At 42.4% G+C, this 19,765-nt stretch overlaps 1 protein-coding gene across 1 annotated transcript in view; it reads right to left on the reverse strand.

The window, feature by feature from the left end:
* Nucleotides 1-521: 521 nt before the first annotated feature.
* ARHGEF26 (Rho guanine nucleotide exchange factor 26) overlaps nt 522-19,765 on the reverse strand; it is a 462,406-nt gene continuing 443,162 nt past the window's right edge. The window contains exons 13-15 of the mRNA XM_078667924.1: nt 10,238-10,305; nt 6,401-6,505; nt 522-1,609 (exon numbers count right to left, since the gene is read on the reverse strand). Coding sequence (XP_078524050.1) covers nt 1,467-1,609; nt 6,401-6,505; nt 10,238-10,305 — 316 coding nt within the window. The 3' untranslated portion in view covers nt 522-1,466. The remainder of the gene's footprint in view (nt 1,610-6,400; nt 6,506-10,237; nt 10,306-19,765) is intronic.

The following is a 19,765-nucleotide window of genomic DNA, read 5'->3' on the forward strand; positions in this document are numbered from 1 at the left end:
CACGACCATCATTGCATAAATGGAGACCCTAAAGCTGATAAATGTATAAATGAGAATTGATTCCAATGTATTTTCAAACCACAGTTCTTACTTATAAAGCATGTAGCGTGAAAAACTTGGACAAAACTTGCATGATGGCAGCAAGTTAATCAAACAATAAAGTTTTTGTATGCAGCATTCATTTCAAATTCACTTAGTTGCTCAACGTCATCACTAACTGCACTCACAGACTAATGTTTACAGGAAATAGCACAACACGTTGCTCGCACACATGAGCCGTATACGCCGAGAACGTAATACAGAAATAACTTCCACAAAAAAACAATGTAAACAGCATGAACCACATGAATTTCAACAGTCCCTTTACAAATCGACGACAAGGTACCAAAAGAGCAAAGTGTTTCCTACAGTTCAAATAAAAAAAAAAGTTGCTACAAGATTAAAATCTACAAAATCCAAATGCATAAAGTTACGTCAGTGCAATGCATTAGATTTCTGGCACATTCCTTGGAACAAAAATGTTTCTTATAAAAGATTTTTATTTTTGATGCACTGTAAAATCTGTGTTCCTTTATTTCCCTGTACAACGTTGCTTCATAAAACGAAATCTATGGTACACATATGTACAAAATAGAAGCACGTAGAAACATGCTGGAATGAGAAGGACGTCAATTTAAATCCTACTAAAAAGTGCCAGGCTTCCTAGAATGCCAGACAAGCACACATTTTCCTGTTAATATACAACTGCAGTGCTTCTGTCCCTGTTTGTAAGGTTAATGTAAACTGATACACTATCGACATACCATGAAAACCTATTAATTTCATGTCTGTGTTCCATCTTACATGGATTTCAAATAGAATTGTGAAACTAAGAAAACAATGTATTGCTATCATATGAGCAGCAAAAGTGCTTTGTCATGCTGAACCACAAAATGACTGTACATAATCAAGCGAAGATCTTTTGTTTGCCTGTCGTCATGGTTTCTCCTTCTTTTGGACTGCCAGCTGGATCAAACCATTGAAAGACCGTTCGTTAATAACTTCTTGTCAACAGTATTGTTGCATCGAGTTCATTTGTATGCAAAGCACGCGCGGTCTATTCACGATTTGTGCACATGCGGGCTTTAAATATTAACTTGCCCCGGTGTTTATTGCATTTTAGGTTCTCTTGCAAAGATTAATGAAAAAATCGACTGGAAGAAATGGCAGCACACACAGAATTAACACGAGGAGGTGCTCGTTCTTTCAATATCCAAGGACATTAAATTCCGCAGCAGCTCGGTGCCCACAAGCTCCTTTTAGGGTGTTTTAGAGAACGTGCGCGAAGAATGTGGCTGGCGGTGGGACTTTTTTTTTTCCATCCGCGGCCCCAGTCTCCCCTCCCTCCAACCAGTCACAGAGCAGCTACTGTAGTGCAAATTTTCCCAGTGAATAAAATGGCAGCGGGGAGCAAGGCTTTTGAAAGTTTACACGTTTGTTTCCAGGCCAAGCAGCCTTCCCATGCGCTCCATGTTCTTTTCTATGGTGGCTCGGCAGGTTATTTCTTTGGCGCACTCCATAGGAAACCAGCCTCTTTCCCCGTCCCGCAGCCGCTCGCCTTCATACCAACCTGCGCGACAAAACAGAAACAGCTGTTACGTTTCCTCGGCGTTTGCTTAAATTCAAGCCAAAAAACACATGCCATTCCAGGGGCGGAGGTGAGGGGAGAAGGCGGTTGTTTTGATGGTACTGAGCTGAACTCAAAGTGGGCAGAGCGAAGGGACTATGGATGGAACAGCTTAACAATTCAGAAGTATGTAAGACGAAACAACTGCTGTATCAGCACTCCACGAAAGCAGAGGTATGCGGTACGACTATAACAGAGGGCAAGACGTGGGTCCTGGAGCGCTCAGGCTTCAGTGGGCATCTTCCAGAGAAACAAAGGAGGACCCCTTACTATCCAATACGGGACAGGGGGAGAGTACAATAAAGCAGCAATATCCCTACAGTAGAGTGAATACACAGAACCGTATGAGGAGGTAGGGTGACCAACTGGCATGAGTCCAAATTCAGGACAGCGAGTGTAAAAATTCAGGACAAAGGGTCGAAATTCAGGACAAAAATTCAGGACAGGAGGTCAAAATTCAGGACAAAACTTTGGGACAACAGGTACGTTTTACAGACACATCAGAGGAGTTCACGCAATAGTATATAATTCAACCCATCCATAGCCAAACATATTCAACCATTTGCAAACTCATTTCATTTAATTTCACTCATCCATCCATCATTTCACTCATCCATTCATTATCTATCCATCCACCCTTTCACCCTATCCACCGGTACACTCATCCATCCACTCTTCCACCCATCCATCCATTCACTCATCCATCCAGCCTTTTAGCCTTTCATCCATCCAGCCATCCGTTCACTTACTCATCCATCCACAGTCACTCATACTTCCACCCGTTCACCCTTGTCATCCATCCATCCTCCCTTTCTCTCTCCATCGACCCTTGCACTTAGCCATCCTTCCTTCCACCCATCCATCTACTCATCCACTCATGAATCCATCCATTGATCCTATCAGTCATCCATCCACCCTTTCACTCCTTCACTCATCTATCCATCCTTTTGTCAATTTACCCTCCCTTTCACTCACTCATCCATCCTTACATCCAACCTTTCACTCATGGGTCCATCCATTCACCCTTTCACTTATCAATTCATCAATCCATAATTTTACACATACATCCGACCATTCACTCGCCTATCAACCACCCTTTAACTCTTACCTCCAGCCTTTTACTCATCCACCCACCCTTTTACCCATCCTTCTACCCTTCCACCCAAGCATCTATCTTTTTACATTTTGTGTTATCCATCCTTCCACTGACTCACTCGTCCATCCATCCATCCTTTCTCTCATTATCCATCCATTCACCCTCACATTCATCCATTCACCCTTTCACTAATCTATCCAGCCATCCACCCATCTCTTCGCTTACTCACCCACTTTTTCATTTTAATTATGAGCTGAGCCTTTGTCTGCAGAATTGCAGACAGAAGAGGCCCAGCAAGAACATCACCCTTGCTCTAGTTCCTAAAGCAAGGGGTGGGGTGGGGAAGGGTTCACTATGCCCTTGCACATAGGCAATCTGAGTCATGAGTCATGCATGATACACAGCGTCAGGTCATGAGGTGACTGTGACATAGTGTTGTTTCCAGGGCTTTAAGTGGGATGAAAAAACTGGGGGGTTTCTTCAAAGTGGATGTTTGATGTAATTAAGGGTGCGGCTTTAAACACCTAAGGTAAAAATCTGTGCTTAGTATAGTGTACCGCCTGACTGGTATTTTGCGTCTTCTGTCATTGTATCCAAATAACACAACAAGTAACGTTACACCTGCAACAAGCCAGAACTATTGGCTTTGTTAATGGTTGTTAGTTTCATCAAATAAAAAAACAGCAATCATGGCTTCCTTTAATATTGAAAATGCATCCGTTCTAAAATGGCAATACTGTCACCCTAATAGCCTTTGACCCCAGTGGAATTAAATAAACGTATCCTTTGGCACGTGCAACCATGCACACAGTGCACCAGAAAGCCCCCGACTCCCCTTTTAGAGACTGGACAAACAAAGCTTTACTCTGACAGATGCCTATAATGATTACACGTTTATTCAGCAACATGTGCATTTAGATCATTAAGGGGGCATTCTATTGGGCAACACCCAATCCAAACTCCTCCCACTCAAAACTGCTAAATACTTCACTAACCCATTTTCAATTAAATTCAGTCATGTCACTGCAAGCCTCATCTAGTTACATTGTCTTCTGTGTAAAATAACATTGAAGTGGAGAGCTCCTGCCTACAACACAATCCAAACTAACTCTCCGATTTGCCTCGAGCTGGCAGCCTGTGAGGCCTCCTACGTGAAAACAAAATGCTTCTGCAAACGCCAAGAAACCAAGAAACAAATAAACAACTCCACCCCCACCCCCCTCAGGTAGTCTTCTGTCTGACAGAATGCCTGCCGTGGACAGAGGTTGTAGGAGGCCGGCCACCACATGCTTTGCAGCCCAAACTGGCCCATTGTCATTCTGGATGTGGCAATCAGCCCGCAGACAGAATGACAATGGGCGGGTGGGGCTGCTCTTGTGCTCTGAGGAGGAGGTTGTGGCGGCCCCATTAGGGAGTTGAGGCCTCTGGCAGGGAACAGTGCTGTTCCCTGCAGGGCCCAGAATTACGGACAAAAGGCGTCCGTAAAAGGGATCCTCACGGACAACGGACGTGAGGTCCAATTTACGGACTGTCCGTGAAATTTACGGACGGTTGGTCGTAATGTAAAGGTTGTCAGAGCTCAAACGTGAAAAACAGTGCCACAATGTCAAAAAAAATCTGGAAGTTCAGAATCAATTATAAAAATACATCATTTATTACATAATTATCTGCACAAATCAATAACATAAAAACACATCCATGTTAAAAAGGATTTCCGAAAAATGATGGTTCAACAAGAACAGTTGTCACACATTTCACTACACAAATCAATATCATAAAAAGACATCCGTTGTAAAGTAGTTTCCAGAAAATGATTTTTCAAAGAGAATAGTTGTCGACGCAGCGTTTCGTTTTTTGGCTTTACAACACCTTCATCAGGACAGTTTTTTCTCAATGTCACATTAAAATATTTGACCGAAGTATTTTATTTTTCATTAATACTTCTAGAATCATCCATTTAGTGCAGGACTGTGGGGATATCAAGCTTCGGGGTAGTCACCTTCCGATCGATTAAATCCCCACGTAGAAAAAATATAAGCTGGAACAACCGCTATCCTCATGTTAAAGAAACGGATTCAGTTCAAATGAAAATGGGATGGGTGGAAAAACGCGGTATCTCAATCCAGTCATTGCAGACTTTTTGAGGTGCACTACACTTTTACAGGGGATGACCATGCGGTTCTGTGTATTCACTCTACTATAGGGACATTGCTGCTTTATAGTCATCTTGTCCAGAGGCCTTTTCTTATATGTGAGGTGGCTCGACTAAAAACATTTTAGAGGATCCTTGCCAGATTTTGCAGAGAAGTCTGTAGTCAAGCGTATAATTCTTGCATAGTCTTTTTTTTTTGTCATTTATGTCCAAATTGCAGAACTGCATTGAGAAAAAGTTTTTTTAAGGTTGCGTTGCCCTACTCTGCGCCAGGGTGGCATTTCCATGGGTGTTGCATGGGTTTTCCCACAGAACATCCATGGACTTTGACGCATTCCCAAATTTACAAGACTATGTAAACCTAGGGATGCACCAAAACCTTACGCCTCCGCAAGGGAGGTGCAACAAGGAGAAATATGTTTATTTCTCCTCGTATTTTCCTGTGTGTGTGGTGCATCCTGCAGAACACACAGATAGAGGAATAAGCCTCTTGGGATTGTTTTTTTTAAAGAAGGTACCCTTCCTACACAAAACAATCCTGCATTCAACACAGGCACTAAATATGGCTAATTCCTGCCCTTTTTCCAGTGAGGCACCAATTTAAAAAAAGATGGCCCCAAAAGTAGGATAAATGCAGCACCCCTGGGCCACTCCCAAATATTTCACCTGGACCTTAAGTAGAAACTCTTCTATAATACTACAAAATGATTTTTTTGCCTGTAACAGGATTCTGCCCTAAGGGGTCCAGGAGTCACAAGAATCTTGCAGCCTAGGTGTCCTGAACCCACCCAAGGATGTCTTCAGCAGTAAGGTTTATGACCAGGAGCAACAGTTCCAGGATAGGGCTGTGAGTGTGAGGAGCATGAACCATCACTGTTCAATTTCATACCATTGCTTTCATTATTGGAGACTATACCACTCTACCCCGCCCTGAACCTTTTCCAACCAAGAAGCGCCTGTTTTGTTCTTTGGCGACTTTTCTGTGTTTTTGTACTATGATCCCATGCTTCGGTACTCTACGACTTTTCGTGTGTATGCTTATATTTATCCCATACTTGTTCATTCCCCTAAATTACTGCATTTATAATGTGTCATGTTATTCTTTATGTATAATCAGCTTTATCATTGTAAAGCGATTTGATATCCGCAAGGATCTTGTTCGCGCTCTATAAAACCTTCAAAATAAATATATCAAACTATTTCCTGCCAGGAGGGACACATTGTTCTTCAACAAAGGTCTCATCATATTATCCTGTTTGGGGCCATCGCCATGATTCCTAGACCATTTTAGCACCACCCCTGTAGCCCTGTTGGTTACAGAGATAAAACCTGACCCTAAATCAGAGAGCCTTGGTTAGAAAAGTTGAACTGGAGGGTCCAGTGAGTCACCTAAGTCCTGTGGATGCTCCTGTTTTAGAGATGCAGGCTATGAAGTTGTTTTGCCTTAATAAGAATGCACACACGTATAAAAAAAGAATTCTCTTACCATCGTTAACTTTCTGATAAACCAGAACAACGTCAGCAGCTTGGAGGGACAGTTCATCGGACTGCTTTGCAGTGTAGCTTCTAATGATCTCCACTTGTGTTAAGCCTTTGGAAAGAAGGTACACTAAATTTTACTCATTAGCAAAAATACACTCAAGCACTGTCCATAGTAATAGGTCCCTGTATATTTGATATGTTTGTGTTTATTTTCTTCACATTGTTTCATATTAGTGCTTCTATAAATGAATGACTGTTTTTTTATATGTCATAAGCGTGTAAGCTCTTGATGACAAGAGATCCAACAGAAGCATAGCAATCCCATCCCATTGAATTTTTTTGTGAATTTCAGAAAGCTAAAACAGAATGACATGAGATATTGGATGATAAACTTTAAGAGAACATGGTGAAAGCATAGGCGGGATGTATGAGCCAAAAAAACGTTAAATTAAGAACAATGCACTCCACATGCTTAAGGTGAATGAGAAGTTAAGTAGTGCTATACATTGTGTAGAAGCAGCTACAACAAGTATAGATACATCAAGGAAGTGGAAGTACACTGCCAATATGCACACCAGCCAAGAATAATAGGCTGTAGTATGTAAATTTATAACACAAACAATAATAGAAACCCTTTTCCGAGAACTGATTTTCAATACTAATGTTACTTATACCTTTGGAGAAAAAAAACGGAAAAGGCAATTTCGAAAAAATTTATATTAATTGGATTTCTTTAAATTGTAAATGCCTATCATCTTGAAAATTTCAATAAAACAGTTAAAGGGAGATGGTTTCTCAGAATTGGTATTCTATGAATTAGCTTTTTCTATGAAATCACATAAAATCATAATGAAAACAGAAGAGTTGATTAAGTGTGGAGTTCTTTTGCCATATTCCACCATTTCCTTGATCCCAGTTCCTTTGCCACCTTAAAGTGCAGAAGACAGCCCGAGCCAGCCATGTCTGTGAGGACCCTGTTGGCCGTTCTTAGAAGCTCTGAGCCAGTAGGCATAAAGTACTGGACAGAAATTCCTTTGGCTCGTGACATTGGCAGCTGCTGCATGTTCGAAAGTAGCTCCACTTCTTGATTTTGTCATTTTTCTACAAAGTATGGCATCCAAATCCTTTCAATACATGTGTAACGTCGTGCATTTTCAACTTCATATGCATAGGCTGGCTCAGGTTTCTCCATACATTTTTCCCAGAATTTGCTTGGTACCAATGTATGTAGCATGGATTCTGCACGCTGACTTTAGTCAATGTATGCGCTTTCTCCATTTCCACCCTTCTTTTGAGAGAGAGTGGTTAGATTTAAATGTGTGTTGGTACTCCAGAGAAATGGGCAGCACATCTTCCATGTTGGGAATTATTGCTGGACCCATTTCAGACCAGTCTTAACATAATCAGCCCCAAAAATGATGAAGATAATGTCCTGCTTCAATGCTCCCTTTTTTGCTTGTCTATTATATCTTACACGAGAAGAATACTTATTATTAGGGATATGGATGATGTATCCTACACGTTTAAGCCCTATTATTGGCTTGTTCCCCAACCTTCAAAATGTTTTGTTTCTCCATGTACATTGTTTTGGTTGTTTAACAAGCAAAAAACATTTTACTGGGTCAAATTCTGGAGTTTGGTTACCCACTTCTTTCCCCCTTTCCCTTGCTTCTGTACATGGGTGTTTAGAGCGTGGGAGTATTGTTGGGTAGTATCCTTTTTATTAACTTTTGTATCCCCATCTCCCTCCTTATGAACAGAATATGTGCTTATTGTGTTTATTGTTATATTGCTTTTATTCTGTCACAAAAAGGCTAAGACACCCTAAAGTGTTAATACAATTGAACTGAGTGACAATTCAAGAATGCCACATTCTTAGTGTATATCCTCAGCACCAGCCCCAAATTTGGAAAACTTCAGAACTCTGAAAGTGACCAGATGCGGACACAGAACCAGTTCATTGATATTATACCATCAGGAGGTTGCCTCAACTCCCGCCTGGATTTGCTGCTACATGCCAAACAATTGAGTCTTACCAAGACATTGATCAGCATGACAACCCCCTGCTAGCCAGTCAGGTGTCATCCCCACCTAACACAGCTAGAGAGCCTTGTCCATCAAATACTTTAGAAAATACATCTAGCCTTTTTGAGGTAATTGTCCAGTGCCTTGAATGAATGCCTGAAAAAAAAACCTCACATTTTGAGCCAATACAAATTAGCTTCCATTACCCAGTTGTTTTTCACTTTGAGCATTGTTACTTGATTTTACAGACGAGCACCTTGTGATAATATGAAAGGAAGTGCACAGCATTTTACAGTAGAAGGATCTTTTTGCTACTGAGGATTTACGGGGCCATATGTAGTCCGAGCAATGCCCGGACAACGCATGTTTATCCCGCACTCTATAGATGATGTAGCACATATTTAGAAGTCACAGGCCTATGATCGTCAATGAAGAGCAACCATAATGGGAGAATTGCAGTTTGCACCTCAACTATTTTTTCTGTTATAAGTCAGAGATTGTATGAATGAAAAGCAAAAGGTGATGGTGGAATGACTGTAGAAGTCTCAGGCACTGACAATTCATCTGAGACGCATCCCAGTCTATTATATTTTACCCATAATGCCACTTTAGAGACCAGCCATATGCAAATCAAAGTTAGTTCTGTTCCAATAGAAATGGCCCAAATCTTAACTGCCAGGCCACGTCTCCTCCAAAGTGAAACAGAATTAATCCAGACCAGTTTTATGCTAATTTGACCTCATTATAGAGACACAGTTTAAGTCCCATAGCGCAGCAAGCCATGCAGGGCCGGACTGGCCATAGCGGGCACCGGGCGTTTCCCCGGTAGGCCGCTAGGGTGGAGGCTGGTTTTTGGCCCCTGGGGGCCGATTTTGTTACCGGGGGTCCCAGTCCGGCCCTGAAGCCATGTACTGACATCTGAACATACCCATCACATTTAGAGTATCGCACTGAGGGAACCATAAAGGTGATGAGTGAAATACATGCAGAGGTCTCAGCAACCGGGATGGCAATCAGTTGGGGCTCTAGAGTTTTATTGTAGGTTCCTGAGAAATGTTCTTCATTCGTACTTAGGATTATGATTTTATGGGGGGATTTTATATAAGAGCATTTAATTATCTAAGGTGAGTCTTTAACAATAGTTATCTGAGTTCTAAAAATATTTTGTAAATTAGTACATTGGAATGTTGAGAGCTCCACTGAAAACAATGTAGTGGCTCCGGGCTTAATGGCTAGTATAAGCAAAGGGCTCCAACATTCCAATGTTTGTCGACATTTGTCTCACTTTTCAATTTAGGACATTCTTACCCTTAATGGGTGGAATGTTCTAATAGCCTTAAAGCCTTTCTGCCTCGGGCAAACCCGGTTGTTAAAGGCCCTCTCCCTTGTTATAGGCCCTCTTCTGGGGCTTCGACCTAAAACTTAGATTCAGGGCATTTTACAAGCGGTATAGCCTCAGAAGGGGGCTATAAGGCTATATTATGTGCATACCCGAACAAAATATAAATGGAAATAATGACAAATAGTAAAAAACACCAGCCATCCTGCAGTCTCATGCTCTTGTTAACGACCCTTAAAATTAAGTTTCTTACTCTTGTTTTTATTCGCTTAATAAATACTAGACACCGACACACGACCCTACCTCTTAATTGCACACACAGAACTGCAGATATAAAAAATAACACATTTAACGGAAAACACTCATCAGTTTTAAGGCGCAGTTTAGTAAAGCTATCTTTAAAATTCAGTTTTTTACGTGTTAGCACGCAGTGTGTTAACTACCGGAAACACATGCAATCATTTCTGTGTCCCTTACTTGTTCTATCTGTGTCCTTCCGGTCACTGCTCTGCCCCAGCGCAGTAATCCAACGCGCTCGTTCATTTCTGAAAAATAGGTAGATATGTTCATGACAAAATAAACAATATTTAATTCACAGGTCACTGTGTGACCAATGGTCAAGGCACAAAAAATAAATAAGCAAGCACCACCATACCTATTACATCTCATCCACAGGGGAAGGAAACTAAACACCGCATAGCCCCTTAAACTGCATTTGTGGCAGACAGATGGAGTTGAGCATAAAGAATCGATACAACAATGTCGATATTGATCAACTGTCAATGAGGGCATACAATAATATAGAAGATGAGGAAATACAAAGTGATGTTCTTGCTCGTATGGGGGGGTCGGGCTGGGGGGGAACAATCCTCAGGGGTAAGGGTCTAGGTGTTGTATGTGGGGGTGTTTATCAGTATCGATGAGTGATCCTGAAGAGAGCCCTATATCTAAGAGGGTGGTGTAAGGAAGAGAGCTAGGTATGTGCCCCTGGGAAGGGTGAGGTTCGGACCTCCAGTACTCATGAATATGTGATGTTACAACGCAATCAAAATTATCGCGGTATGTAACATAAAAGTTTTTACAACGCAAGTTGTTACAACGACTTGCACTGGAGGGTGCTGGACTTAGGAATAGTAAGATTTACTATTTCAACACCAGTCTACATACAGTAGGGAAGGTGTTGGAATAGTAAATCTTAATATTCCTTAGGTTATAGTGCCATCCAGCTGAAGTTGATGTAACGACTTGCGTTGTAATGGCGGCGTTCTAAATGCATCGCGATGTAATCACCGTGATGTAAAGGAAGTTTCCCGTACTCATCAGTGACCATGGATTCAGACGCTGTAGAATACAGGGAGATAATGCCTTGTTCTTAGTTTATGGGCGAAATGGAGGAAAAGGGAGGGGTCTTCTGCATTGCCCTACACTATAATCCTAACAAGCATGGGGAGAATTGGTAAGAGCTGGCCTCCTCTGTTCCTGGGGGTGGGTATCAATTCTCGTTATGGATAGGAAGCCAGTGGTGGTCCTTGGTCGTTGTTGGGCGAGGATTCCATTCCGAAGTAGTGGGTAACGCATTGGCTCATTCGTTTTTAACATGAATTCTCTGGGGGTCCTTTGGAGACGGACATATTTTTCAAGGTGATATACCACAAATGGTAAAAGTATTGCAGTGATTGGCAACTGTGACATTACTTGTGGGAATTTAGACTCTAATGTGCTGTTGTCAATTAGTGCAGACTCTCATGGCCAGGAGTAGCATCACAGAATTCACAATGCATACATTTTTTTTTGGGTGGCGGTGAATTCACAAAATACCAAGGAGTACGTTTGGAAATATCCAATATTGATATTTTCAGGTCACTGTCTGCCTCCCCATCCCTAATCCGGCAATTTTTCAGCAGGTGGGTAATCAGTCGGCTTGGAGTGAGGGAAAATATGCACTACCCTTCCTTTTTACAATTTTTTTTCCTCCATTTGTAAACAATTTTTATTAGTGAGAAATCCCTTCCCTTATAGTCTCTGAAAGCGGAGGATCACTTTTCCACCTTAATTGCACAGACACATTAAAAAAAAAATATGTATATATACTTAGGTGTGTAATTATGGTGGTAAAAGCCATTGATTGTGTTTGTAACTACTAGAAAGGGAAGTCTTAGAAGGTATTCCCGAAATTCCCTAAGGCTACCTACAATTTCCTGAGAAACCCCTAATCCTACCCCATCACCAATTTATGTCCGTGGAAAATACAGCAATCGGTTTTGCCTGTTGTTTGTGTCAGTAAATATCCACATTCCCATATCCTGTGAAACAGGGCAAATTAGACTTTATGTGCTCCTACGGGCATATTTATGGGGATTTTGTGCAGGGCAGTGCAGCAAGTCCCCTTGCTGCGCTGCCCGTTGTCAAAGTGAAAGGGCAGGTATTGATGTAACTATGGCATATGGTGCATGCCTGTCCTTTCCCCCTGTGTTGCCGCCATTTCGGCAGTCTAGCGCCAACGCAGGCACCATTGTACCATGTGGCAAGGGTACCTGCACTGCATGCAGGATTGTTTTAGTGCAGGAAGGGATACCTTCCTACACAAAAACAATCCTGGAAGGCTCTTCCCTCTTTCCATGTGTGCTGCAAAATGCAGCCCACATAGAAAGAGAAAACAACGAGGAAAATAAACATATTTCTCCTTGTTGCACCTCCCTTGTGCAGGCATAAGGTTTTGGTGCCTCCCCAGGTTTACATGGTCTTGTAAATCTGGGGATACGTATAAATCCATGGGTGTTGCGTGGAAACACCCACTGGCGCGCCTCCCTAGCGCAGAGTAAGGCAACACAGAGATTTGCTCTGCCTTGCTTTACACCATTTCATTAAGGCTATTCAAATCCACGCAAAGTGGGTTGCGTGGCCTCATAAATATGATGTGGTGGTTTGCGCTGTTGTGGTGTCACAAAAAGTGACACAACGATGGCACAATCGGCTCGTAAATATGCTGTCAAATTTTCAATGATTTGTGTAAAACATTTTGGAAAGGGACCCGGTATTCTTTTTTGTGACTTTTATTTGGCAATATAAGTGCACATAGACTTGGCTTATGTAGCATTACATTTGATGTCATTTCCATACATAAATAATACCATATTTTCTGACTTTGAAAGTATCTCATTAACAGCTGTAATTGAAGCTCAAGGACATTGATTCAACTACTGGGATTAAAGTTACCAGCACAAATGGCTGTGTATTTCTGCACTTGCAAAATAAGGTGGCACACTAAAATTATGTATACTGTGCAGAAGGAAGTATTTATACTGGGCCCTAACCTCAAAGGGACCTTCACTGTGGGCTCTACAGACTTCAGTCGATCTCTATTACATGGATAACTGGAGGCAACGTTACAGTAGCTGCTAGGTTGCTGCTTATGGATATTCAATGAAAAGCTGTTTTGCCACCTGGAATCAGTTTGTTATACCAGTCAACTAGACATGTTGTTGATGGGAAGAGTGATTACTGGCTCCTTGCGTATAGGTGCTGGGTGTACCGCTCGTGGTAGTACCGATCTGATGGGCGAATGAGTGGGAGTCAGTGTGGCACCCATAATTGCCTTTCACGTTAGCCAATCCTTGTTTCTGCCACAATGTATCCTGTTGATGGTACCCACTGACTGGTTTGCTGGCCACTACTATTACTATTACTATTACTGCTACCTGGCACCAGTGACACATGGCTCTTCCAGTCTCTCTCAGCCTGGGCTAGTCCTGCAGCTGATCTTCTGGGCCTGAACTCCACTACTAACCGCCCACTGCCCAATCAGCATAATCCCTTGACTCCCTTCCATGACTACAGGGCAAATCACGACTGAGAAGTCGTGATTTGCAACTGAGAAGCCTTTTCAACTGAGAAGCCTTTCTAATGGCCCAATGACTCCGGTGACATTTCAGCCTCTCTACCATTTATCTGCAGGAATTGTCAGCAGCTGAAGACCACAGACTAATATACAATAGTTTCCGAAAAGTCTCTATGCATTGGCTATGGTCAGCCAAGATTTTCAGAGAAGGCAAATCTACAAAGCCAGTCCACATTTAATGGCCACCCCAGAAGAACACAGCATCCCCTGGCAATGCTGCTCCCCATGTTTTGGATAAAAAAGCTTTAACCATTGAACATTAAAACCATATATAGAATCACAATAACCTAAAAGGTGTATTACTTTGTCAATAATTCCATTTTCTCTCAACTTGGTATTGTTTACATTAAAGTTAAAAATGCAGTGTAAAGTACAACACAAAATGAAGGATATTTTGAAAGTCCGGCATGAAGTATAAGCAAAGGATAAGTAACAGCAAAGATGTTCTCGGTGAAATAACCCCCTTCATATGTTTTACATGTTGCTATTTCAAATACATTTCCCTAGGACATTATTCCCGTCTTAGGCTGTGCCAAGAAGTTTGTTTATACAACCACCATAGTTCACTGCACGCTATTTTTTATTATTATTTGTATCAACATTTTTATTTGCACCCGCACTAATGACTAGCATAACGGTGTTTTGTCTTTTACACATCCCCTTTGTTAACATGTGGGACTGAGGCAATTTCTTTGCCACAAGAGTTTCCATTAAGCGTGCCATTCTTTACCTCATGTATAAACAAGCCTGAAAGTTAACAAGCACTAAATCACATTCAGGCATCCAACGGTGTGTTCATTTACAAATCACAGTTGCAGTTCTTGGCGCAGCAATGCCCACAATTCCTGGTGTCTTTAAAACGGAGCCCTGCCAAACTTGATTTTGAATACGTCATTGTGTTTAAACATTAGTTTTTTTTTAAATGAGTAAAAGCAAATACCTCCTGTTGCAGTAGTGCTAATACCAGTCAGGCCTTGGGGATTGAGTGCTCCCTTAGGATTATCCATACAGGAGAGGTTTTCGGCTTTTCCATTCCTGTTGTAACCTCTTTGGCTCTACCAGGTGTGCTTTGCTCTCATTCTTATTACAACATGCTGTGGTGTGGCTTGATATTATGCAAACCTTTTAACTCTTACAGTACTTAAGTAAATATCACATTTAATGACAAGTGCAACAAAGCAATGCTGTAGTGCGGTTCTAGTGGCAATCCATGAAATGCCAACACCACCCACTGGCCTTGTAATTTTCCAAGCTAACAAAACCACACAAAAGAAGTACTATTTGGCAACACATAAAACCCCCCACCCATAACCAAAAAGCTGTAGTCAAGGAAGAAAAAAAGAGGAGGCTATGCATGCAGTTAGGTGACTACATAAATGTTTTGGTGTGAAAGGCAGCAGGTCCAGTTTCAAAGTGCAGAATAACTAAATGCTTCTATGAATATTTCAACATGTATAAAATACTAAAACACACCTCCTACCTCAAGGTATCAGCCCCTACTTCACCTTTTCCTGAAATAGTGTTGTATTCTCCTATATATGTATCAATAGTATAAGCAGGAAAACAGCGTTTACAACACTGTCGGTACAACACAGTGCCACTACAAAACCGTCAGTACAATGACCGCTTTGTTACCACGCATACCATTACAACGCAAGTCATTACAATGACTTGCTGTAGGGGTCTTTAGGTGTTGGATTTTAAATCCAACACCTTCCCTACTGTTGCACAAACTGGAGTTGGAATAGTAAATTATACTATTTCAAACTCCAGCGCCCCCTACAGCAAGTCGTTGTAATGACTTGCGTTGTAAATTTACGCGTGGTAACAATGTGGTCGTTGGACTGACCGCGTTGTAAAGGCATGCATGGTAAAGGCATGTGTTGTAACGTCATATATTCGTATAAGCATAATAGTTATAGTAGAAGCCCTCTTTTTTTTTTAACTAGACGCAAGGAAAAAGCACATTTTTAAACAAAAACCTTGTCATAGATAAACAAGCATTTGCAATGCAATAGGTCTCGCATTAGGAAAGTTTGAGCTATTGGTATTGTAAATGACACATTTTTTATTTATGTGTTGGTTTTGAAAATAGCGAAAATAGCTTTGTCATTTACAATGCCAAAAGTTTTAACTTTCGCAAATGTGACACCTATAGCATTTGTAATGCAATATGTGTTGTATTTACGTGACTTAGATGTATTGATATTACAAATAAAAAGGGTGCAGTGTGTGTGTGAGGGTGCAGTGTGTGTGTGTGAGGGTGCAGTGTGTGTGTGTGAGGGTGCAGTGTGTGTGTGTGAGGGTGCAGTGTGTGTGTGAGGGTGCAGAGTGTGTGAGGGTGCAGAGTGTGTGAGGGTGCAGAGTGTGTGAGAGTGCAGAGTGTGTGAGAGTGCAGAGTGTGTGAGAGTGCAGAGTGTGTGAGAGTGCAGAGTGTGTGAGGGTGCAGAGTGTGTGAGGGTGCAGAGTGTGAGGGTGCAGAGTGTGTGAGGGTGCAGAGTGTGTTAGGGTGCATAGTGTGTGAGGGTGCAGAGTGTGTGAGGGTGCAGAGTGTGTGAGGGTGAGTCTCCTGGGAACATAAACTATGGGAAAATGAATATTGGGAAACATTACATACGTGCAGGAGTTTGCATGGCAATATACAAAATAAAGAAACATAGAGGTAAATACCAGCTTTAAAAAATCCATTAAGTTGCTAGAGACGCACAGCAGCTGTGATTTCATGTAAATAAAATAAAACAAGTCACTGCGAACACGCTGTGTAGCCAATAAATTATATGTCTGCCCACAAGGCTGTAGTCAGACACCCTTTCATGCACAGGACTTAAGTCTCAAACAATCTCTTGCCAGTGTTGTCAAAGTCAGGACTAGCTCCCCCTGGATGATTTCTAAAGCAGGCCTTTTGAGTGTAAATATTGGCGCTGGGGGGTTAAGTGTCGCTGGAGATCCTTCAAATCTCAGGCAGGAATCCCTGCAGGGCTGGCTCCGCTTTTCATCCTTCAAGCGAGGCTTACATTACACATAGCTCTGAGAGGCTATTAGTTAGTTGGTGCGCGCTGCCTAACTGGTCTAATCAATGGTCAACAGGGGAGAGGCAGATTCTGTATCTAAAGGAAGTGTTCATATAGTCTGTCTGCAGGGAAAAAAGTCGAGGTGCTGCAGCGACATGTTCAAGATCACACAGTGTGCCTCTCTGATAGCAGCCATAGCATTTCCAAAACTGTTTTATGTTTAAAAAAATCTTAATGGGCGTAGGATGATAACATATTCAGAAGTGGGTGCTTGAACAATATATCCAAACTTTTAGCACTGAAAACATCTATGTGTGTTTTTAGGTGTTTTAGTGGAAGAAATAATGGATGGTGCTATGAACAAAGTTTCTGGCAAAGGAGTTAGCTGATTCTTCTAAAGTAAAGGGATTACATTCAGGAGGGATGTCCCACAGAAGTGAGAAGAGGAGACAGATGGTGCAGGCGCAGTGGCATTGGGACCCAGGTGTACGAAGGACTGACAAAACGCAAATTTTTTTTTTAACTATCCTTCCTTGCTTGCACTAGGGCCCAACTCACCGTTGCTGAGCCAGCGTAGCTTTGCACCTGGGAGCAAGAGCCCCAGGATGAAGAATATTGAAGCAGAGGGAACACCTTAGTTTGGGCCTAGGATGATGGGTAGGGCAAGATGGGGGCTTACGTTTTTTAACATGTCAGAAGAAACTCCCCTTTCTCAAGAAGTAGCTATCATTAATGCAGCAGGTGCATTACCACTGGGACCCAGGTGTCCAAGGGGCCCACTTGTGGCATATAGGTTACCTGTATTCTGGTAACATGAGGCCACAGGTTCTGGAACGTGGTAATGTAAGAGAGCAGGTACTGACAGTTGGAGGTGATACCACTAGGCATTGGGTGTAACTGGCTTGCCCTCCAATATATCCTTAAATTACCTTTCGAGTCTACTTTACACGACTACGTCACAAATAGGACTGTCCGTCTTTGGGGCAAGGGGTGAAAGAAGAGTAATGAAAGAGGCAGAGGAGAAAGGCTGATAATCACGGCTGCAGGTATCATCAGTTCAGTAGCTGGCATTGCATGCCCAGGAGTGTGTGTGGCTTACAACGCCCCAATTATGGAGACTCTGATTTCTGGTCACTATATTTTTTTGTTCGATGTATTTGCTCTTGTATAAGTCTAACAAATACTGTGCATTTTGTGCTACAGGTCAAATGTAATGATCTGAAAAGACTCATAACTGCGCTAAGTCCTGTTCTTCCCGCTTAACCAACCCTTGCCATTATGTTTCTTAGGGGACCCAAATTCAAAACATTTTGTTTAGAGGTGTTCAGAACAAAAATGTTTGAAAACTTTTGCCATAAAGCCAAACACCACCTTGAAAAAGTCTCATTTCACGTGTCTTCTTTAGTTTTGAAGATTGGAAACTTGATCGAGTAGAGAGGGCAACAAAAGTAGACTTACTGTCTGGTTTTCCTCTGGTTGCTCCTCACGGGCGAGCAGTTGGGTCTACTAATAGCCGTTCTAGCATCAGGAGGACAGCCACAAACATCCACATGTACGTCAACCCGGAAACACTTTGGTAGGCAGGTCACAGGAACTATTTCCTGTGAGAATCAAAAGACTAGTACGCAAGCAATAGAGTAAGAACTGTGCTAAGAATTGCGCGGCCACATTGGAATAGGCCGGTTTCTTTCAATTAGAAAAGTGACTTTTCGCCAATGGACAAGAAACTTGTTTTAAAGAAAATGAAATTCGTTAAACACCTCCTTATGCGAACACATAAACGTAGTAGGGCTTTTTACCACCTTCATTTTCAAAATTAAATTGTACATGCCTCCATTATTCTCGCGCAAAGTATCGTGTCACATTTTTTACATGCTCTCGAAAAGACTATATTTTTGGGAACGAATAAATGAAGGGTTTTACAGTGTTTGTTTTCTGTTTGATTGACAGGTTTTGAACCAATCGGTGCAGTGCTCTCTTTCTGAACCCTGCCGTGTATAGGGGCGGGAGTTCGCCTGTACTTCCGTTGTGGGAGGCGGTCTCTGTTTCTTCTGCTGCTGCTTGTGAAGGGCATCGAGCCGGTCGCTGTTGAACGAAGGTGAGAGCTAGAGGGGTCTTTTGAATGAGAGTGTTGTTGCAGATGGTCCTCGAGAGTTTTCGAGTTCTAAGTGCTGTCACCAATTGCTGGGGCCACGACGCACCCTGCAGTTAGAAATGATAGCGGACCAGAGAGGGAGCATGTCTAAAAGGAGTACTGCCTCCTGATTGGCTGAGGAGCCGACGCGGGAATCGAAACTAGTGGTGCGCGCGCACCAGAGGAGCGGGGGCAAGGGAGCGCGAAGACGCCGAGACGAGGTAAGGGATGTGTGTGTAAGCGCCGGGGGTTCTCTGTGTATGTGTGTGCGTGCGTGCGTGTGTGTAACGCCGGGGGGTTCTGTATGTATGTATGTATGTGTGTGTGTATGCGTGGGGGGGCTGTATGTGTGTTGTGCATGTGTTGTGAAGAGCCTGTTGATGCGCGCGACCTGATCCCGGCAGGCTGCTGCTGCTGCTGCGTGCGCGTGACAGTCTGTTGTCCTCTCCGGCTCCCTTTGAGTCCTTGAAAGCCGGAATGATAACAATAGTCTCGCTCTGCGACAGCAGGCCTTTGGCCTGCAATCGCAGGGCGAGACCTAAAAAGGAGGAGATTTCATGATTTTCAGACAAACTTACAATTCGCAAAGAATTTTGCTATCCTTGCATATATGTGCTAGAAATCGGTCAATTTTGAATGAAAAAATCCTAAGCAACTTCTCACAGCCCTACATTAGAATACGTTTGTAACAAGCTGTTTATATATTTGCATGGCTGACATTGCACAAATCTCACTGGCTAATGATTGTCATTTTATTTTTTTAATATTTCTTTGTGATTTTTTCCACCCAGACCAATACACCAATTTAAACGGTGATAGGCTCACAAAACTCTCCGGTTATTACTTGGGTTCCCATTATAGGCTGCCAAAATTGTCTTACCAGGAATAACCTATCTTATAGGTTTTTAACCCCTTCCACGGGGGGCTAATTCCCCGGGGGGGCGCGCGCGGCGCCGCGGAGC

The sequence above is a fragment of the Lissotriton helveticus genome, chromosome 11, assembly GCF_964261635.1.
Source record: "Lissotriton helveticus chromosome 11, aLisHel1.1, whole genome shotgun sequence".
Taxonomy (NCBI): Eukaryota; Metazoa; Chordata; class Amphibia; order Caudata; family Salamandridae; genus Lissotriton; species Lissotriton helveticus.